Here is a 24,398-nt window from a genome sequence, read left to right on the forward strand (position 1 = left end):
CAAGGTGTTATAAATGACAAGGTGAAGTTGTTCAGAGCAAAATGACATTTCTCGACTTGACATTTCTCTTCCGGGGGCTCCGGTATAAAAATCGGGGAGGGCTGGTGCGGGGTAAAGAAATTTGTATGCAGAGAGTGACAGATGTCCCCCACAATGTCGCCCAGCAAAAGCGATAAAAATCAACCTTCTAAATACATTATCCTTGGATGCGGCATCCGACGAAATCAAAATTTTTTGATTCCGTCGTTCGACGAAATCGCACGTCCGACGTTATCTGTCAAATCTCATATAATATTTTGACAGACCTGCCGATAAAATTGCATCCGATGGAGCACAGACACGGGCCTAAGGCAAAATTTTTTGATTTCGTCGGACACCGCATCCGATTTTATCTGTCAAACTAAATATGTGGTGTTTTGTAGGAACAATCACAACTTAATTTTTGACAATTGTTATATTATTAAAATCATTCAAATAATAGCAATATCTTACGAAAAAGCGTTTGACAGCACGTGCGATAAAATCGCATGCGATGAAGCACATACACGGGCGTAAGGGCGGTGGCAACGCTTTTTCGTATGCGATTTTATCCAAGGTGGATTTAAAAATGTCAGGTGGTGGACTCTAGTGCTTTTTGACAATTCGTCACTTGACGTAAGGTCCCCAGGATTAAAACTTTGTTTACATTAATTAAATTGGTTCATATAATTTATCTACCCCATTTTTTCGAATAAATATTCTTTAAAAATATATTTTGGACTTTGTGAGTTCTTAGTTAACATTGAAACATACATTAAAGTGTGTTATTTTGTGTTATTCTGTGAATTTATTCTAGAATTCTTTATGTTTTCGACATTTTTGATGATAAAAATGAAAAAATCAATATTTTTTTTTTGATTTTTACATTAATTCCTCATTATCTACGAGCCGCATGGACAATTTACTTGAAATTAGAACTCATGCTAGCATGATTTTAAATTTCGTGCATAAACAAATCATCAAATCTGTTGTTAATATATTACGTTTTTTCGATAAAATCAATAGACACACTAAAATGCACATAATAACAAAGAAATCTGTTCTATTTGCTAAGCTTTGTGTGCGGAAACCAATGGTCAACGGTTCTAAAATGACGTTAAGTCCCTCAACTATGGCGACCCCCCAAAGGCCCTTATCCACCACCTGATATAATTAATCCACCTTGATTTTATCGGACGGCCTGTCAAATTTTTATATGGGATTTGACAGATAACGTCGGACGACGAAATCGCATGTCCAACGTTATCTGTCAAATCCCATATAAATCTCGTCCAAGGATAATGTATTTAGAAGGTTGATTTTTATCACTTTTGCTGGGCGACATTGTGGGGGACATCTGTCACTCTCTGCATACAAATTTCATTAACCCGCACCAGCCCTCCCCGATTTTTATACCGGAGCCCCCGGAAGAGAAATGTCGAGGCTTTAGAAAAAAAAAACACAAAACCAGTATTGACGGCAGTTGTCAAATGCGACGATGTTGCTGGTATTTGGATATGAAAAAAGAATTGTTTTCGTTTAATAAACATTTGTTTAGCACTAAAAACTTGTATTTTGCATCCACACTCCATAAATCGCCATTTTACACGTTATAATGCAGCTGCTGTCTGAAAACAAATATCGACGGCTGTTGTCAAACTGAATCTCTAAGGCCCGTATCAACGCTCATCGGATGCGATCAAAGTGGGTTTATTATACAGGTGGGCTTATCCCGAACAATTTGACAGCCGTGCTGTAGAAAAATGAAAACGAAATGACAGGAGGGGATTCGATCATTTGTTGATGTATGCGTGAGAATTCCAATGGCTGTTTTGGTTGATGTGTCGTAGCAAAGTGGGTATAGGGACTAGGTGGGCTTATAGGTTTGGCGGGAAGGCCATATTGGACGAACGAATGACAGGAGGGGATTCGATTGTGATACGTAGTTTTTCACCCACACTACGACACATCATCCAAAATAGCCATTGGAATTCACACGCATACATCAACAAATGATCGAATCCCCTCCTGTCATTTCGTTTTCATTTTTCTACAGTACGGCTGTCAATTTGTTCGGGATAAGCCCACCTGTATAATAAACCCACTTTGTGTCGTAGTGTGGGTGAAAAACTACGTATCACAATCGAATCCCCTCCTGTCATTCGTTCGTCCAATATGGCCTTCCCGCCAAACCTATAAGCCCATCTAGTCCCTATACCCACTTTGGGATGCGATTTTATCGGACGAGATTTGTTGACGAGCGTTGCCACCACCCTAAATGGCAACATGCCAAACGCTAAGAAGACACCTTCTCTATATTCCATCTTGGTTTTTGCCAAAGTTTACGCTTCGTGTGACGTTTGTAAAATATGCAGCACTCTTGTGTCAGCAACAGCAGCGACTGATCAATTATCAAAACAGAGAGTTGGAAAAGAGCGAAAAGGATATTTATTAAATCATACTGCATACTGTGCGGGTTTTTATTTTATTATATAGTGGATTGTCTCGGCAATTTTGAAATATAGTTAGGGTGTGTGTTTTGCATAGTTTTAAATACATTGAAATTAGTGCTGCTCAAATATGGTTGACAAATTAGGTGAGTTGACTTTGTATCATTCAATATCGTCATGAATTGTTCTTTGTGCGCTGATATCAATGTTTTTCAAACGTATTAGCTTGCATAAGTCATTCATGAACGTTCAATTGGGTATTAAAAAGCATTATAATAATATTCATAAACAATCGTGCACATCTTTGATGTATATACATAAGTTAGCATTCTTTGTACTTGATCATAGTGATGACGAGGTATGAATGACTCATCCATGTTTAGCTGTATCAGCCGCATTCGGTCTTTGGTTAACTTTTGTTATTGTCAACAAATGCTTTCACCGAACGAATTTTAAATGCCTTAGTACAAGACTGTTCAAGACATTTTTTTTCAACACTGACATTTGATCTTCACTTTATGTATGGTGCAATTAAAAATTAAAACATTTTAACAGCAAGTATAGCAAATTACCAAACAATCTTTATTGATCTTAAGAAAACAAATATTGAAACATTTATTCAATTTAATTAATATTTCATTTTACGTTGTTTTCAGTTAACAGCGAAGCCAATGCTCGCCGAATACAGATGGTGGAAAACTGTTTCGGAACATCTGGCCAACCATTGTTTCTTCCCGGGCGGGTCCTGGTAGGTGAAGGTGTTCTTACAAAGATGTGTCGTAAACGACCAAAAGCTCGTCAATTTTTCCTATTTAATGATATTTTGGTGTATGGCAATATTGTTATTGGCAAGAAGAAGTACAACAAACAACACTTAATACCGCTCGAAGAAGTCCAACTGCAAGCACTGGAAGATAATGGTCGTAAGTAATACTAAGGGCCAGTGCTCTCCTACCTTTTTAGGATAATTTATCACTTGTGTTTGAAAATACATTTGCCGCGACCCTGATACATTAAGTGCATATATTTAGTGGACTAAGTATAAGGCCTTTTGATAAAAAATACGATAAATATTATTCTAGACAGCAGGGTGGCCACTCAACCGGGAAAACTGGAAAAACCGGGAATCAGCCGGGAATTTTATTTTTCCAGGAAAAATCGGAAAAAACTGGGAAATTCTCCAAAAAAATAAAACGGGAAATTATCACAAACTTTTGCTATCACTGTTTACCATCGTACGAAGTGCATTTTAAATTAATGGTATGTTTTGTATAATGTTCCCAAATTACCACAGGCCATCAACATCACACCCATGTGTATGAACAACATTTTCCGTTTCTCACATATGGTACGCAATATATGTACTATAATTCTCATTTGCACTGGTGCAATACTTACGTTCATCGATATTGGTTCTTGCACATTTCGGGTATGGTGTGCCTATTCGTTCTACCTTGCACTCGTCTTTTGTTATTCATCTCTCGTGAAGTTGCGGTCGGGTCGGATTTAGTGGGCGATCCCAATTTTTGAGCAGAACTGATAATTTTTGTCCCCTTTAGCAATTTGAAGGTTACCCAATCATACATCGCCTGTACATTGGTAGTTTGCATTTTGGTTTCGAGCGCACGATTGAAAATTTGTTTGTACAAATTTGATAGAAATCATGCCAAAAATGGTTCTCAAATATGTTGTCACACCTCCAGATTGGATACTATGTTGTTGAATAATTCACTAATAACTTTTATCAAGTTTTTTGACTAGTGTCCTTCGTTCTCGTAATGCCCGTGTTTACTTACCATCCTCTAGATAACGATTTTTGAAAACGTATGATATAATAATTTGGAATTGAAGTATCGAAGCATAGTGAACCTGGAAAACAAAAAAAAAAAAATCGGGAAAAACCGGGAAAAAAACCGGGAATTTAAAATCCTGATTCGAGTGGCCACCCTGTAGACATGCCTGTTGCTAATTTAATCTTGATTGTAGGGGGAAAAATAGACAACTTGTATTGTAATTACGTCTGTTATCGCCACGGACCACGGGTTGGAGATCACTGCCATATTCGATATCATATAGGATATTTTTTGTAGTAGCAAATATTGTGATTCACCCATCTTTGTTTGTCATATATTCTACTCCACACAGAGTACCGGAATGGATGGCTGATACGTACAGCGACTAAGTCGTTTGCTGTGTATGCTGCGACACAAACAGAGAAGCAGGAATGGATGGCACACATCAACAAGTGCATAGAAGATTTATTGCGCAAGAGTATGGTGAAGGTTGGATTTCAGTAAATGACACATTCCCTTATCAAGTTTTTTTTTTATTTAACAGGCGGCAAGAAACCAGTTGAAACACATGCTGCTGTATGGGTTCCGGATAGTGAAGCTACCATCTGCATGCATTGTAAAAAGACTCATTTTACTATGATTAATAGACGGGTACGTTTATTATAGAAATGGCCAGTTATCATACATGCAAATTATCACTTCATTTAGTTGAAAAGATACTTACACAACACTTAAGATACGGGATTTTAAGAACATTGAGCACTTGTTAATTTTTTAAAATTATTTTAGCATCATTGTCGAAATTGTGGAGCAGTAGTCTGTGGTCCTTGTTCGTCGAAAAAATTTATTCTACCAGGCCAGAGCAATAAACCTCTGCGAGTATGTCTGGATTGCTATGACAATCTCACATCAATGAAGCGTGACGGAGTAAGTATTGACACTAAACATATTTGTTGCATAGTATGCAACATTATTACTCATACATTATCTGAAGTACTTCGATTGTTCGGCTATTTCTAATGACTTTAGGAATCGTTTTAATGTTGGTATTAAGTATTTTACACTTAATATGTGGCAGCACAATTTTTGTGGGCGCACAGTAATTGAGTTCCCGCACAGTTTGTACACGCGCACAAGGCTACTGAGCGGCCGCATAGTTACTCGGCAGTATCGGGGAGCTCGTTCGTTCCCGGGAACGTAAGCCGCAACGCTCATTTTCACTCATTTCATAGCCCTCTATGATTAAAAATAAGAAAACTGTCTAGGCTTTGTCCTGCCCAATATAGTGGTACAACCCTGTCCACTCATGAGCGACGAATGTTTTTCGACGAACGAGTTCGCCGGTACGGCTGATTATTCTCCGCATAGTTCTTGTGCTTAGTGTTGTGTTCCACACAGTTATTGTGCGCGCACAGTTACATCGCGCTCTCGCACCAGCCATCATACGGACGTCACACGAGGCGTAAACTTTGACGTAAACTGGATTTCAGCTATACAACCCTATTGTCTTTTGACGGGAAGTTTACACTCTCCCATATAAATTAAGCGTAAACTTTTTGAGCTTTGATTAACCTCAACTATTACATTATATGACTCGAAACCCTGTAAGACTTAGCTCCTTAAACGCACTATACAGGGTTTACTTAGCCAATCGGGCGTCGTCAAAACGTTATCGATCGCCGTAAATACTTTTTCGGGCGACGTAAACCCTCAATTGGGCACTGTCATTTCTATTCGAGCCTTGTGAAGTATGAATATATATATATATATATATATATATATATATATATATATATATATATATATATATATATATATATATATATATATATATATATATCTATATCTATATATATATATATATATATATATATATATATATATATATATATATATATATATATATATATATATATATATATATATATATATATATATATATATATATATATATATATATATATATATATATATATATATATATATATATATATATATATATATATATATAGTTATTTATATTATATTTATTTATATATAATATTTATATATATTTATTTATATTTATATATTTATTTACATATAGTGTCAATTTTTTATTGTTTTTACAGAACAAAGCACTTGCCGGCAACAACAACAAACCAGCTAACTCTACTGAAAGCTCCGGTGAAGATGATTCAGGAGATGATGACGAAACTCTTAAGGATAACGTGACCCACGACGAGGTATATATCAAAATTTTCATCCAAATAAAATAAAATAAATCAAATATCATTTTAAAATATTTACAAAACAATTATGCTGTATCGACCTTGGTACCGACAAAAGCCGGCATCGCGAATAAATGAACACATTTTAACAGTCGTTTAAAGTTCATTTTGGATTTACCGAGTTCATTTGTTGTCCATTCCTGTTAAAATAAACGATCGTCAAAACAGTTAACGACTGCTCGATATCGCATATAGGCAAACACGGGGAAAAAAATCGAGCAGTATAATTAAAAGACTGTTAATTTGCATCGCATTCTCTCTTGACAGTCGTTTGTTTAACGGCGGCATATGACCAGTCGTTAAAATTAACAAATCAACTCAATGCGATCGTGATGCCAAATTCTAGCAATTTTTAATGACTCTGGTTAACTTTTAACGACTGTTAATTTTAAACCAATTATTTCGCGATGCCAGCTAATGTTTTACCATTTCCATATTATGGTATAATCCAGGAGTATCTTCTCCAGGCATGTTAAACATACCGCTTGCGGACCACTTGCCACTTGCCTATATATTTATAAATAGGGTTATGCGTGTCAATGCTATCTACTTCGAATGTACGGATGTGCGGATTGATTTCTACTCAAGTCTGGTTCGCATAGCTATATATCTATATTATTTTTTTTATTATTTTTTAAGGTTTTCCCCTTTCTCACCTGCTACATTTTACCATGTAATTTGTTCCATTAAAGAAAAATATTACGATTTGTTGCAAATATGTCAACGAAAACATTTTACATACGATCGATCGACTCGCTCCAGTCACTGCTCGAGTAACTTGAGATTTGGCAAACGATCTATGGATAAATTTTTTTTTGTTTTTTTTTGGCTATAGCAGCATGGGTATAACACTTCACTTTGATAAAATTTCAACTTTAACAGTGTATTAACACTGAATGAATATGTAGTACGACCCAGGAAACAAAAAATTTATGAAATTAAATAAAAATGGACCAAAATGAACTATAGTGACTCGGAAATGATTAAAAATGAATTTCAACGGTTCCCCAGTGGACAAATTTTGGCTAAAAAGAAATCAAAAACCTATTCATCGGTAAATCATTGCACAGAATGAATTATCGCTCGTCATCGATCGGTCAGTGGAAACCGCCTCAGTCTCTTCGGCTTAATTACTTAATTTCATTCGTTCTTATTGCACAATATAGGAAACTCTCTTCGGTTTTACTTTAAGTCAACCATGGATGTGGGCAGGACGTGGGCGTTACCCAGCTAGCAAAGTCGAAGGCCTTTGTATGGGAGCCATCGCGCTCATCAAGGCTCACTGCCCGCGTACACATGACGCCCACGGGCCTGCCCACGTCCAAATGCAGAGCCGATTGCATACGATTTTATCTTTACCATTAACATGAGAGGGACAGGGCTCATACCCCGAACGTACCCGAAAGGTATGCATGCTTCACATGTGACTACCAAGCTAGCAAAGCCGAAGGCCTTTGTATGGGAGCCATCTCGCTCATCATGGCTCACTTAGTCGCGCGCATAACGCAAAATGTGCGCGATGGTGAAAAATTCCGACAGCGCTTCGTGTGGCCCTCTCTCGTGTTTCTAGTTGTATTCTATTTCGCATGTCATCACTCTCCCAGTTTTTCGGATTGAAATGAGAATTCACTCTTGATTTGGTTGCGGCAGCCTAGCTGCTTCACACTAGATGTTTTCTTCTTTTTGCAGTTTGCTTTTACACAAGAGGATTCACACATGTGTTCTCACATATTTACATACACACACGGTGGTTGGTAAATTGGCGTGGATGTTTCCAGTTCTGCCTTCTCTTCTTCCTCCTTCTTCACACCGCGCTGTAACCCGTTTGGTGGTGCGCGTGTTCAGCCTGCTTGGTTCAGGGAAGATGTCATGAGATTTGGCGCGCCTCGACCGCAGTGTTGTATGAAGGCTGTTGATGAAAATACTCAATTAATAGACACACTTTGTCACATCTTCAAATCAAGTGTAATCTTTTCAACAAACTTACCTTTGTGCTTGAGGATCAATTATTCAACGACTTTGAACGCTTGTGCACACAGTAGCCGGCATCGCGAATAAATGAACTCTTTTTAACAGTTGTTTATAGTTCATTTTAGTTTAACTGAGTTCATTTGTTGTTCATTCCTGTTAAAATAAACGATCGTCAAAACAGTTAACGACTGCTCGATATCGCATATAGGCAAACACGGGGAAAAAAAATCGAGCAGTATAATTAAACGACTGTTAATTTGTATCGCATTCGCTCTTGACAGTCGTTTGTATAACGACGGCATAGGACCAGTCGTTAAAATTAACAAATGAACTCAATGCGTTCGCGATGCTAAAATCCAGCAATTTTTAACTACATTGGTGAATTTTTAACGACTGTTAATTTTAAACCATTTCTTTCGCGATGCCAGTAGCGTTTCACTTCTGAAGAGAGTGGGGGACAGCTAGCGGTAGCAGTACACATCTGAAACTTGCAGCTGTTTTAGTTAGAATAAATGTCACATAGCACCAGACACTTACCGAAACAATTAGATGATAAAAATGCGTCCTCCGATGAAGCAGATAGAATACTGCCGATGGTGAAGTGCTAGAAAGTTTTTTTCGCAGGAAAAATAGTTCACGCAGCACACAAACACACACTCTCACGTCCACGGTTCAGAGCACACTGAAGTCGCTCTTTAGCTTGGATGGAAAAGAGCAAACACCCTGATGAGTGCGATGGATGAAAATGACTTGTGTTCAACAGAGATGGGTAGAATCAAACACACGAAGTGAGCAGGAGAAATCTCTTCGTGTGGCAAGTGAGAATTTACTAACACCCTGATGAGCGACAGACGTTGTGGAATGTAGAAATGGGATAGGAATAGTGAGCGAAGGCAGTTTGTGGACATGAGGTCAGATCAGAGTGACGGAAAGTTTCCTGTTTTACGGATTTAGTTAGTTAAACGTTAAACGTATATTTGTACTTTTATTTCCTTTATAGTTGATTTTCCAAGTTTTACAAGATGTAGCACGTATGCTTTACAGGTTATTTTTCTTATACATCCTATTTTGGGGCTTCACTTTCTTGTTATATTCTGATACACTGTTGTAGCTTGTTCTATTAATAGAAGCGAGAGTTTTACCTTAACCTTAATATCCTATCTTAACACAATTTTTAAACCTAGTTCATCCTAGACCTAAAAAAATCAAATAGAGGCGATTTCACGTACTGCCCTGTGTGTAGAATCGGTTTTATTTTTTTTTATTAAAGAGGGACGGATTTGCCGTATTGCTTATCGGTTTTATATTAATAAACAGGCGTATTCTATTCTTATAATCGAGTCTTCTCGACGTCGAGTTGATGAACTTTGTGTGTAAATTTTTTGGAAAAGTTCACTTAGGTGTTCATTTTCTCGATTCGAATCGAATCGAGTTCAGAATAGACCACGCCTGTTAAACAAATTTATACCAACACCTTTGACAGAAATGTCCTGGATTAACGAAATAAATATTTATAGGGATTCAGGATATAATTGAGATGGGATCGAAATTAATCTAATCGAAATCTATACAAATTTCAACTTATCTAGAGCTAAATTTGTATAGCGCTAAATACACGCTCTGATATATTCAACGAAGCTTATGAAGTCTCTAACAAGTCTATATATTACCATTAAAATTTCCGTTTGTTTGGAATGGGTTTGTTTGACTCTTTTCCGTTCGACTCACATTACAGTCTCACAACAGACCTTATTCAGGCCTATTATATTGCGTTCGGCATTCGAGAAGATTCACTCGCACGTTCATTTTTTTCATTTTCGTATCGTTTTGCTAGCGACGTTCCATTTCGAGTAACTCATCGGTAGATTCGAGTCGACGAAGTAAAAATCGGTACCGTATTGCTCGATCAGGAAGGTGCATTCGAGAGATTTTCTCAAGCTGTCGACAGCTCAAGCTGTCGGAAACGCGCTAATTTAAACTCACAAATAATTTAAGTCACTGTCTATGTGTGTAATCATGTCACTCATCACTCATATTTACACCATTTCCAACAAAATTATGGTAAAAAATGATTTTAAAGAAGTGCTGAATCCGTTTGTTTACACTCACTCCGACCGCCGGTTGCTTCGACCAACTGTCAAACACACAGATGCTAGAACAAAAATGTCGACGAAACCTTCATCGATTCGAATGGCGAACACGATACCAATTTTTCTCCCGCTCGACTCGAGTGCTTCCGACGGAATCGAATGTCATTCGAGTAAAATAATAGGCCTGATAGTCTCACCACTTTACGACCTTACCTTATAGTCTCACCAGACTTTAGCCGACCTCGACGTATGTCAGTGGTTACCTAGGCTGCCTTAGGGGAACTGGGGAACTTCGACACCTTAAGGTTTTCCCCTGATTGCAATACTTTTGCCTATGTAAACTTACTAGTAGACATCGAAAAAGCTTTTTTGATGTATTATGTACTTTCTTACGAGAAACTACGGTTCCTGGATTGATTTTGATAACATTTTGATAAAAATAAAAGAATGTGTTTTTTGTTGCGTCACGACTGTAGTGCAGTACGATAGTCACCATGATGGGGTGTAATCGACACCTTGGGGGTGATTTCGACACAATGATTTTAGCTTTTAAAATAACAAACTCTGATGGCCTGTAGTTTTTATTGAAGTTCAACAAAGTATTTCGTACCAATTTTATGAAAAATTAAGGCGCGATTGGAGGCGCGGAAGATTTGACAGCTCTACTGTTATACAACTGTTATAAACAAGGCGCGAATTTCGCGGTACCGCGATGATCTCGGTTCGTCTATTTCCAGCCTAAGAGAGGTTTCTCAAATTGGAGAGGTGTCAAATAAGAGAGGGTTCACTGTATTTACACGGAAACTATAATTTTGTTGAAATAACGCCACAATTCCTTAAGTCCCAGAAGTAAAAACTTACATCGGCTGTCAATCAGAACCACCATGTGTTTATTTTGTTGTTTTTTGACAACTGACAGGTTTCTGATAAGTGAAATGTGACTCAAATATTTGAAACAGTTGACATAAATAATATGTACTAGTTTTTTTCCTTCAAAAATTTCTATAAATACAAAAACGGTAAGGTGTCGAACTTACCCGCAGTGTCGAACCAATCCTGACTTCCCCTAGGCTTTAACCGTAGCAATAGACGATGCGCAATCTCAGATTGCGCATATATTTATCTGTCAAACGGCCCGATTTGATATATTTATCTGTCAAAAAAATTTTATATATCTCGGACATATAATCTTGAAAATTTATGCGCAATCTTGGCGCAATCTGAAATTGTATGGAAATGACGTTTATAGCTCAGAGTTGGCTACGCGAAATGACATATGTTTTGATAATCTGAGATTGCGCATCGTGTATTAATACGGTAAGATGATGGGTCAAAATAGCGCCTGTCAGTTTTCGACACTCCTGCAACAGGCCAAAACTGCACAGTAGTTGTAACTCCGGACAAAGAAAGAGGGCACATTAGGCTACAGACAAATGAGTACGTAAAGGTTAGAACTGCGTAAAACATCGTATTCTACAATCGTTTCTTCTTTTTATTCTTTTATCAACAACTGTTGTCGGGTAAGACCTGCCTCTACCACTAGTGAGATCACCCATTGACCGTTGAAAATCATACTGAAGAAGTTTAAAATGGATATGAAATATTATTGTGATGTGGAATAGCATTTTGCACGCGGTGAAAACACAAATTACGTGGATACATCTTTATTTTTTTATATTTTTTTTATTATTATTATTATTTTTTTATTTTTTCATTGTTTACTATTTTTAATTACAATATAGTGGAGCTCTGATTGATATTAGACCTTTTGTGCCTTTTACACAATATACTGGATAAATTTAACAGTTTACACGTCATGATATAGATCATGTTTCAGCCATCGCGTTAGAGTGGAGTTCTTCTGCAGGGAAACGTTTTTTTGAAAAAACCCTGGTCACATTGAGCACTTATAGTCTAAGAAAAAATGATAACGAAAGAGAATCTAGTCTCAACCTTATCTACACTAATCTTTCCTCTATTACATAAATTTATAATCTAGTCTATTTACTTTAATATAACCTATTTACAAATCGCCACGGGCTGGACGTACAATTTGTTTTATACTTTTCTAATAGTAGATCAGCATATTGTATTATTTTTATCATATTTGTTCTTTGATGAATGTCACTAGTACTATGCCAAAGTGGTAAATTAAGGATTCGTTTAAGAAATTTGTTTTGGAGCACTTTCAGGACTTTTCACTTTTGGAGCAGGATTTTCTTTAAGTGCGTAGAGGCACTTTTTTCCCAAACTGGGTATGCATATAATAATATAGGTCGTAGGATTTGTTTATAAAGCAAAAGCTTATTTTTTAAGTTTAGTTTTGAATTCCTGTTAGTAAAGCTATATAGAGATAATGAGGTTTTTGTTGCAGAGAGTATTCTATTTTCAATATGTTTTTTGAATGTTAACCTTTTGTCGAGTGTAACCCCCAAATATTTAATTTCATTTTTCCATTCCACTTCATTATTATTAATGTTTAATTTTCTATCTGGCAATTTTCTTCTACTTGTGCAACGCGAGAAAAAAATAGCTTCCGTTTTAGATTCATTTACTTTCAGCTTCCATGTTTTGCAGTATCTTGCATACTCATTTAGTCCTTTGTTTAGGCTTTTTATAATTGTTCTTGGACATTTGGCAGAGGAACTAATCGCAAAGTCATCGGCAAAACAGTATTGTTTGACATTTTTCATTTTTGGAATATCGCATGTGTAAATATTAAACAGAATCGGTGACAGCACGCTTCCTTGAGGAAGACCTGCTAATGGGTAGAACGGTGTGGAGGTAAAATTATTTATGTGAACCGAGCCTGTTCGCGTTTTGAGAAATGAAGTGATAAGTCGAATCAGATTTGGAGGAAAATTGAAAGATACAAGTTTAAATAACAATCCTTCATGCCAAACCGTATCAAAAGCCTTTTCTAGGTCTAGTAATGCTAATCCTGTTGACTTCTTATTGTCTCTTTGTGATTTTATAGTGTTTGTTAATCTGTGTAATTGGTGAGTTGTGGATAGTCCAGCTTGGAAACCAAATTGGTACTTTGGGATAATGTTGTGAATGTCAATGTGTTTTATTATGCGATCAGCAATTTGTTTTTCAAAGATTTTTCCCAGGCAACTCAAGAGGCTTATCGGTCTATAGTTTTTAGTATCGCTGGGATCTTTGTTTGGTTTTGGAATAGGAATTATTTTTGCTTTTTTCCAATCATTAGGGAAGTAGCATAATTTTAAGCATGCATTTAAGATAAATGTCAAGTAAATTATTCCCTGCATCGGTATTTTCTTTATAGCTGTGTTATTAATGTTATCAATACCTACTGATTTTTTTGAATGTAGTTTCTTAATTATTTGACAAAGTTTTTTTGGTTTAATTAATTCTTTATCTAAGTTAGCTGGTAAGGAGTGAAAATTGTTGAATTCATCTAGTGTTTTTTTAACTAAGCGCTCCTGTGAGCTTTTTGTTTGTATTGTGGTATTGTTAGCGTTTTCAAAGTGAGCTTTTAAGGCTTCACATTTCTTCAGGATTTGTTAGTAAAAAATTTCCATGTTCTTTAATTGGGGGTATAGTTTTACTGTCTCCATTCATGATCCGAACAAATCTCCATAGCCTAGTATTATTACGTGTTTTGTTCATTTTTTCTAAGTTGGTAGACCAAGCATTGTTTCTGATCAGGGATATTTCCTCTTCAACTTGTTTTGCTAATGTTTTGTACACATTTTTTAAAGCATGGTTCCACCTATTTCTTTGCCATCGGCGCCTTAATTGGTTTCTGTATTTCATTTTGTTTAGTGTAGCCTCAGGGATTATTAATTTATATCGGTCTATTTTAGTTAGTGGTACAAATTTGCTATGTGCAGTGCTGATTAGTTTAGAAAAATAGGCTACCATGAGATCAATTTGTTTTTCATTGTTAATTTTAGCTAAATTCAAGTTTGACAGCTCTATGTGTTGGGAAATGTATTTTTGATACCCTGTCCAGTTTGCTTTGGAGTAGTTTGGAATACTGTTGCCACATGGTTTAAAGCTATTGGTTAAGGAAATTTCAAAGATAACCGGAAGATGGTCGGATGTAAATTCGGTTATTGTTCGTGGTGATGTTATCTGGTGTAAATTGTTTGTGAGAACGAGATCAATAGTGGATGGGTTTCGATTTTCATCACTGGGAAAGTATGTAGGGTTATGTGGATGGTGAATCGAAAAATTTCCTCTTTGTAAAGTTTCAAAAAGGGTTTTTCCCATCCGATTTGCACTTTGGCAATTCCATAGCCTGTGTCTAGCGTTAAAGTCGCCACAAAGGAAATAACTGTTTGGGATAGCACTCAATAGGTTAACGTCTGCTTTAAAACTCTCACAATCTCTGTTTGCTCCAGGATTATATACTGATATTATACTTATTTTTCCTCTATCAGTTTGTAACTGTATGCCTATGGCTTCTAGTGATTTTAATTTGAATGAAGGAAGTAATTTATGGGTGATATTTTTACTGACTACTATAGCTACACCACCTTTTGTTGTAGTTTCTCTATCTAGTCTATGTATAATATAATTGCAATGTGAAAAACGCATATTACATTTAAGGAATGTTTCATTCAGAGCTGCTATTTGTATCTTATTTGCATCCATGAAATTGAAAAATTCATGTTGTTTGCTGGCTATGCCATTGGCATTCCAATACATGATTTTTAAACCCTTTTTATTTGCCATTGGAGAAACAATATTTAGCTGTTATCTGTACTATTACGGAAATTAAATCTTTTTTGTTGCGACATTCGCTTAAATGTGTAAATACGTCTTCGACAATTTGGCCTATTTCTTCAAAATTTATGTCGAAATCTCCTGTAGAAGTGTTTTTCTTTGAATTGAACACATTTGAATAGTTAATCGGCACTTGGCATGGCTTGGGCGGATTTCCTATTGAGGGGAAACTGTTTTCGTTGTATTTGAATTCTTTCGTCTTAGGTGGCGCTTTAGTTGCTTTAGTTACGCTTACACGTGTAGGACAGCCTGAATAATTGGCTGTGTGGTGGTCACCGCAATTAGCGCAGCGCAGCTTTGTCGGCGCTATTTTACCGTCTGGGCTAGTAGTAGTTACGCTAAGCGGACAGGATTTGGATGCGTGTGAACCAGCGCATTTCACGCACACAGGTGGGCGGTGGCAGTTTGCGTTACCGTGACCATAACGCTGGCAATTTTTACACTGCATTGGCCCGCTTGCAGATGTATAATATTCAAAAAATACGCGATGGTGGTTCACTGCTCGAATATTTTTGAGTTCACTAAGGGTTATTGAACCCTTCACAAAATGTAATAGATACATCATCGAATTTCGAATTTTCGAATTTCTTTCTACGAATCTGCAATTTTTTATCGCCGTTGGTTTTACATGCACTTCTTCCAGTGCTGTTTTGATTTCTTCCAAAGGATAATCTGGGAGGCCAAAGATGACAATTTTTGTGGTTTTTTCGTCATCAATCTGATGTGTGTAGAAGTGCGTCGAAGTTTTTTTGAATTCCTCGATTATTTTACGAAAATCACTCGTGTTTGTAGCATGCACTACGATACCTTTCACGGTAGTATTTGTTGTGTAATTAACTACACCAACACCAGTTATTTTACGATGGACATCGCCTACAGATGTGCCGGTCACGACGATTGGAGGTACACGTTCGGTTTTACGCACACTTGCTCTCGCATTGTACGAGGAGAGAGGAAGATCTTCACTATCACTTAGTAACTCGAACGAATTTCTGGTTTCTACCGTCACATTGTTGTTGCCAATATTGTGACGTATTGTTGATGCTTTTGGTGGTCTTCCACGTCGCTTTTTTCCACGATCCATGACGATGGATCGGGTGGGCGATTTTTTTTTAAAGCTCGGCAATGTAGTGCCTTGTTCTGCACGGACACTAACACTGTTACAACTCTGAACGATTTGTATACGCCACTCGAGCTCCGCAAACAAAAAACACGTCTGTTTCGGGCAACGCTAAGTGTTACATCTTTATTTAAATAAATAAATAAATAAATAAATAAATAAATAAATAAATAAATAAATAAATAAATAAATAAATAAATAAATAAATAAATAAATAAATAAATAAATAAATAAATAAATAAATAAATAAATAAATAAATAAATAAATAAATAAATAAATAAATAAATAAATAAATAAATAAATAAATAAATAAATAAATAAATAAATAAATAAATAAATAAATAAATAAATAAATAAATAAATAAATAAATAAATAAATAAATAAATAAATAAATAAATAAATAAATAAATAAATAAATAAATAAATAAATAAATAAATAAATAAATAAATAAATAAATAAATAAATAAATAAATAAATAAATAAATAAATAAATAAATAAATAAATAAATAAATAAATAAATAAATAAATAAATAAATAAATAAATAAATAAATAAATAAATAAATAAATAAATAAATAAATAAATAAATAAATAAATAAATAAATAAATAAATAAATAAATAAATAAATAAATAAATAAATAAATAAATAAATAAATAAATAAATAAATAAATAAATAAATAAATAAATAAATAAATAAATAAATAAATAAATAAATAAATAAATAAATAAATAAATAAATAAATAAATAAATAAATAAATAAATAAATAAATAAATAAATAAATAAATAAATAAATAAATAAATAAATAAATAAATAAATAAATAAATAAATAAATAAATAAATAAATAAATAAATAAATAAATAAATAAATAAATAAATAAATAAATAAATAAATAAATAAATAAATAAATAAATAAATAAATAAATAAATAAATAAATAAATAAATAAATAAATAAATAAATAAATAAATAAATAAATAAATAAATAAATAAATAAATAAATAAATAAATAAATAAATAAATAAATAAATAAATAAATAAATAAATAAATAAATAAATAAATAAATAAATAAATAAATAAATAAATAAATAAATAAATAAATAAATAAATAAATAAATAAATAAATAAATAAATAAATAAATAAATAAATAAATAAATAAATAAATAAATAAATAAATAAATAAATAAATAAATAAATAAATAAATAAATAAATAAATAAATAAATAAATAAATAAATAAATAAATAAATAAATAAAGACAATAAATAAATAAATAAATAAATAAATAAATAAATAAATAAATAAATAAATAAATAAATAAATAAATAAATAAATAAATAAATAAATAAAGACAATAAATAAATAAATAAATAAATAAATAAATAAATAAAGACAATAATAAATACAATAATAAATACAATAATAAATACAATAATAAATACAATAATAAATACAATAATAAATACAATAATAAATACAATAATAAATACAATAATAAATACAATAATAAATACAATAATAAATACAATAATAAATACAATAATAAATACAATAATAAATACAATAATAAATACAATAATAAATACAATAATAAATACAATAATAAATACAATAATAAATACAATAATAAATACAATAATAAATACAATAATAAATACAATAATAAATACAATAATAAATACAATAATAAATACAATAATAAATACAATAATAAATACAATAATAAATACAATAATAAATACAATAATAAATACAATAATAAATACAATAATAAATACAATAATAAATACAATAATAAATACAATAATAAATACAATAATAAATACAATAATAAATACAATAATAAATACAATAATAAATACAATAATAAATAAAGAAATAAATAAAGAAATAAATAAAGACAATAATAAATACAATAATAAATACAATAATAAATACAATAATAAATAAATAAATAAATAAAGAAATAAATAAAGACAATAATAAATACAATAATAAATACAATAATAAATACAATAATAAATAAATAAATAAACAAATAAATAAATAAATAAATAAATAAATAAATAAATAAAGACAATCATAAATACAATCATAAATACAATCATAAATACAATAATAAATACAATAATAAATACAATAATAAATACAATAATAAATACAATAATAAATACAATAATACATACAATAATAAATACAACAATAAATACAATAATAAATACAATAATAAATACAATAATAAATAAAATAATAAATACAATAATAAATACAATAATAAATACAATAATAAATACAATAATAAATACAATAATAAATACAATAATAAATACAATAAGAAATAAATAAATACCATAATAAATAAATAATTAAATAAATAAATAAATAAATAAATACAATAATAAATACAATAAAAAATAAATGAATACCATAATAAATAAATAATTAAATAAATAAATAAATACAATAATAAATAAATAAATACAATAATAAATAAATAATAAAATAAATAAATAAATACAACAATAAATAAATAAATACAATAATAAATAAATTAATAAATAAATACAATAATAAATAAATTAATAAATAAATACAACAATAAATAAATAAATCAGTCAATCAATCGTTGGATAAATCAATACAGGGTTTCTCACGATTTATGGGTCAGTTCCCATGATTTTTTGGTGCATTCCCACGACTTTTTTTTATCGTATCCCATAGATTTTTTGGTTCGTTGCCATTAATTATTGGTGTTGAAAACTATTGCAACATCACTCTTTCTTTCGCCCGTAGTAGTATTTGGTATTAAAAAAACAAGCGTTTTCTTAAGCAGTCTATATTATTATTTTAATGCGACGCTAAAAATCAATCGCTTGACTCGGCCTACCGCGAAAGAGTAGCTTTCGGTCATTGCCTTAGCCACGACGTTCGGGAGCCTTTGAGCGATCGGGAATATTTGGCTCGATCGGTATTGGATGCTTCCCACACTACGCGTTTGTACCGCGCTCTGTCGGGAATCATGGTAGATAACACCGACAGATCGAATCTAACGTTAATTATTATTAACAATTGGTATCGTCCAATTGGATATCAATACAAATAAACCAAAAAAATCTGGAAAACGGCAAAAAATCGTGGGAAACCCTGTAAACTAAATATTTAATTCATTAAATAGTTAATGTATCAATTATTTTTTGTTGTTTTTGTAGTTTTTGTACAACACCAGCAATACATTAAACATACTAACACACATACTTTAAGTCTCATGAGCAAATTTGAAAGGAAAATGTTCAATTCCGATTTACAGACTGGTACCTATCTTTAGCCTGGAGGAAACTTCTTATTTTATATTATACCCTACTTTTTTTTTCTTTTTTCATATTTGAATATATACATTTGATGAATCAAATAATATTCCTTATACCTTATGCGTGTAAATTGTATGTAAACGTTCTTATACATTGTTTTTTTTTTACGGTACAGGTACAAGTAGTACGGATGGTTTCTAACATAAGTTTCTTTTCTTTTATTTCAGCCCAAATTTTACGCTGATGGTAAACTTGAAAAATAGAACTGTGAGTGCTTTAATGTTCATAGATAATACCAGCAGTTGTTATAATAAAGTAATTATCTCGGGAGAATGTATGTTTGGTATGAGCAACGTTTTTCATTTTTATTGTATACTCTTAACCTCGTTTCCAGCTACAGTAGAATCGCACTCCGTTTGCATCGTATCGCAGCTCCATTGGATTGGATTCAATGTCATTAGATTTTTGACAGCAATATTCTGTTTACATTGCAAAAGCAAAGCTAGATTTTACTTATTCAAAACGTTTTTTTAACTTCGTTTTATTACGTATATTCCTTTAATGTGCAATAACTTTAACAAAACATAGCTCAAAAACACTTCGGAATATCGAATACTTTTTAAATTTGTTAGTTTTCTCAAAAGCGTCTAACTGTCAACAATTCGATGGTAGCGGCGCGCTTAAACGGCAAAAGATTTTAACGTAACTGGAAACGTGTATCTTCATTTGAATGATGGATAAATTGATTAGGGACATATAATGCGTACGACTTCACTAAAATGTAGTGAATATTCATTTACGATCAACTCTTAGCAATAATCGAACATAAGAATCAATAGACTTTTGATTTTTTTAAGTGATGAGCAGAAAAAAATATATATGATAAACACATTTATTTTTGTCAATAAGATATATGCTGCTTTGGAAACATTAAATATACTCGTTTTGTCATTAAATCATGTGTTTTGTTTTAATTCCACTGTAGTAACTTTGAACTCTCACTGGCCAGGGAGGCTTAATGAACTGAGGTAAATAATAGCCGGCATCGCGAATAAATGAACACATTTTAACAGTCGTTTAAAGTTCATTATAGTTTAACCGAATCATTTGTTGTTCATTCCTGTTAAAATAAACGATCGTCAAAACAGTTAAAGTCTGCTCGATATCGCATATAGGTAAACACGGGGAAAAAATTCGAGCAGTATAATTAAACGACTGTTAATTTGTATCGCATTCTCTCTTGACAGTCGTTTGTTTAACGGCGGCATAGGACCAGTCGTTTAAATTAACAAATGAACTCAATGCGTTCGCGATGCCAAATTCTAGCAATTTTTAACGACTCTGGTTAATTTTTAGCAACTGTTAATTTTAAACCATTTCTTTCGCGATATCGAGCAGTCGTTAACTGTTTTGACGATCGTTTATTTTAACAGGAATGAACAACAAACGAACTCAGTTAAACTAAAATGAAAATCAAACGACTGTTAAAAAGAGTTCATTTATTCGCGATGCCGGCTAGCATTTCGAAGCGTACTTTTGGGCACTAGATCGTCCTGGCGACTATAGAAACCCTGAAGGGATTTCCCGTACTGGAAATGTTGGACCTTATAAGCCCTACCATGGGTAGGGGGACATAAATAAACTCTTTAAATGAGAAGTCTACAGATGTCGGAAGATGATAGTCCTATCCTGACTGTTAGCTCCCGAACTAGTCACGTAACGTTGGTGGATACTCTCTCGTAGGAATCAAAACTCTTAAACACCGAATTTTGCTTTAGGTGAAAACTTTATTTTCGCGGTTTTTGTACACCTTTAAACATTATTCACTTCTCATCCGCTGACGTGATGCTACTGGTTTAAATCGCGATGGCGAGCAACCCGATTCTAGATCAGAGGTCATTCGCCTTCCCTGTACCCGAAGAAGAGCACGATCGTCCTTTCGATCGTGCTGAGTGGCCTCTCGGCTGGCTGAGTGACCAGCCAGTCGGAGCCGAACTGTTTGTGCAGGTTGGCTCACTTATCGCATTTCGCCCTAAAACGCCTCCATAACATCTTCCTCTCTTAAAATGTAAGGTACACATCGAACCGACTGGGCAATCTTCTATTGCGAGAAGAGCTTTGTGGTTCGTGTACCCGTTTTCAGCTTTCTAGGACGTGCGGTTGCCGTTCTTCTAAATATTTGCGTAGACGATGCGCTGAAGCAACCACTAATGCCATTTTGTTGTTGCTGCAAGACCACTTGTTTATAAAACTTTTATTTTTTTTAAAACAGCCTTCTTTTAAAGTGTTTTCTGTGTAAGAGTGTTCTTTTACTTCTGCCAATCCCTTTTCCTTTTTGGCTGTAATCTTTTTGTGCTTTGTAAGTGCTCGAGATGCGTACTATATTATTATTATTTAATTGTTTTTGACTTGGTAATCTTGCTTGATTGTGTTGCTCATGTACTACATTCCTTTTCTTTTAGTTGAGGATTCTGACCATAACTGTCGCTATTATTTTGTTTTCCTTTTGAATTCTTGAATGATAATTTTCGTTTAGGCATTTATTTTGCACATGGGGATTGCTACCCACTCTCTCTTTAAACAAAATAGATCGCCTTTTTTTCATGAAACGTGCATGCTGTGGTCTATTCGACACTATTGTTGATCAACTTTCCTTTAAGCATGCGTTACTTTCTATTATATTGGTTTCGTTTCTTTTTTTATCATATTCCTTTTTATGCATCTCATTTTATATATTCCATTTTATCTTTTTTTTGTTATGTAGTAGTCGTTGTTCCGTTTGTAAAATAATAATCGTTGCCTGATCCTTTAAAAACGCTGGGATATTCTAAGCTTTTAGCAATTGGTGTCGTTGTTGAAACTGATTCACAGTACGCATTCATTGGTAACGATCCCAGGCTAAAAGATTCTATTATGTCTGCACCCAATAATAAAAGATTATCGCGAGCTACCCGTATTGTGGCTGTTTTCGTAATTCCTCCAACCGTAATAAGGTTAATAAGGTAATAAGGTCCTCCGTCAATGTGAAGGTTAGCTCCTGACACTGTCGTTGTTCTTATCTCGCATGCATTTAATAAAGGTTCTCCTAAGCTTTTCCACATGGGTCGATTTATGATCGTGATATCGGACCTTGTATCGAGTTGCAACCTGGCATTCTTCCCATTTATTAGCACGTTTAGCTTATAAATGCTTATAACGTTTAGCAGCTTTAGTATGATTGTTAATTTTTTTTTTGTTATTGTTATGCAATGCGAGTACTTGCCGTTCATTTTCTTGAATCATTGCGCTGTCTCTTTTTACAATCCTCTGCGGAAATGCGACTACAATCCTCTGACAGTTGCTGCAACGTAATCTACTCTCGATCCTCGATTTTCGCCAACAATCTGGTTCGCACTTCGACGTCTCGTTATTCTCTTAATCCACAAACGAATAAGAGGCACTTTAGCTGCTCCTCGTCGAGCTTTCTGAGCTCGAACTCTATGCATGATTTATTTACACGACATGCGTAGGTAAGCAGATCCTCTTCAGGTTTCCTTGTAAGCTGCAAACACTTGTACCTTTTGCTTATCAAGGATTCCTGCACGTCGAACAGCACAGCGAGTTTTACGATCGTCTCCTTGAATGAAAATTCACTTGAACGTAGGGGCAGGATAAACGACAAATACCGATCATGCTCGGCTGCACCTAGCTTCCTTAAAAGAAGTCGCACTTTTGCTGCATCACTCAGCCGACAAGCATCCTCGTTGAACAGCTCCTCGTACCAGGAAAACCATGTTCTGAAGGGATGCTTCAGGATCGAACCGAAATTCCATTATCAAATTGGCTAATGCTTCCGTTGCTTGCTCTGAATTAAAATTTGGCGTAACTACGGGCTGGCTTATTTGCTGGGCCATTATTTTACTAATAAGCTGCTGTTGCTGGGTCATTTGTTGCTGCATCATTTTCAGCGTTTGCAGGAGTACGGCGTTATCCACTACAGCTGAGCCCGTTTGCGATGGCGGTTGCACAAATTGCGATGGCGCTGATACCGGCTGCGCTGATGCGGGTCCCCGATGGCGGATAGAGGTGCCCGTTTGGGGACACCTGATGATGGAACGCTACTTCGTGCACGGAGGGAACGTGCGGCTGCGATGCTCCGGGTTGCTGCCTCACCGCCGGGTTGGAAAATCCCGGTCGGCTTAACCCGTCCGGCAAAATGAGTGTATTTTTTGAGTGATTTGAGTACCGTACCCCGTTAGCAGTTACTCTTAGAGGAATGAGTTACACCCTCGCGCGACCCCTCCCCCTCACCCCACCCGGAACGCACGGTGCGCTCTGCAGTTCTCAATGTGTATGTGTTCTTTCCAGTCATGCTACGAACACATCTAAAGATAGTTGTTTCTTTCGTTTCTCGTTTTCTTTCATGCATTGCCACGATCTCAAATACGCACTTATTTTAACAACAAACGCAAACACGGTCTTTTTTTATTTCATTAAACACTTTATTGAAACATAAAGTACACTTTCACAACACATTTAGAATCGTTCATATTCACGAATGGCGTCATACTGCAAAGTACCGGGTCGAGTCAAGCTGCGGGAAACTTGTCGACAATCTGCGTTGCCTCTGTTCAGCAA

General features: G+C 33.9%; 1 protein-coding gene and 1 long non-coding RNA gene across 4 annotated transcripts; one reads left to right on the forward strand and one right to left on the reverse strand.

Moving 5' to 3' along the window:
- The first annotated feature begins 2,187 nt into the window (after nucleotides 1–2,187).
- Nucleotides 2,188–20,737, forward strand: LOC1275399 (pleckstrin homology domain-containing family F member 2). Of its 2 annotated transcripts, XR_009765910.1 has the most exons (8): nucleotides 2,351–2,614; nucleotides 3,125–3,391; nucleotides 4,614–4,739; nucleotides 4,806–4,912; nucleotides 5,051–5,188; nucleotides 6,373–6,486; nucleotides 20,009–20,096; nucleotides 20,176–20,737. XR_009765910.1 is itself a non-coding variant. In XM_314634.6 (7 exons), exons 1-7 carry the CDS (start codon nucleotides 2,599–2,601, stop codon nucleotides 20,042–20,044), a joined length of 804 nt encoding a protein of 267 aa, XP_314634.5. In that variant the 5' UTR covers nucleotides 2,188–2,598; the 3' UTR covers nucleotides 20,045–20,737. The 2 variants fall into 2 exon arrangements, 1 of the variants encoding a protein (XP_314634.5); XM_314634.6 differs by having other exon boundaries at nucleotides 2,188–2,614; nucleotides 20,009–20,737.
- Nucleotides 8,168–11,215, reverse strand: LOC133392950 (uncharacterized). Of its 2 annotated transcripts, none has more exons than XR_009765914.1 (3): nucleotides 9,040–11,215; nucleotides 8,519–8,655; nucleotides 8,168–8,440 (listed from the first exon to the last, which is right to left on the reverse strand). It is a non-coding gene; the product is annotated as an uncharacterized LOC133392950 (long non-coding RNA). The 2 variants fall into 2 exon arrangements; XR_009765912.1 differs by having other exon boundaries at nucleotides 8,519–8,983.
- Nucleotides 20,738–24,398: the final 3,661 nt, after the last annotated feature.

This window comes from Anopheles gambiae, chromosome 3 (genome assembly GCF_943734735.2).
Source record: "Anopheles gambiae chromosome 3, idAnoGambNW_F1_1, whole genome shotgun sequence".
NCBI lineage: Eukaryota > Metazoa > Arthropoda > Insecta > Diptera > Culicidae > Anopheles > Anopheles gambiae.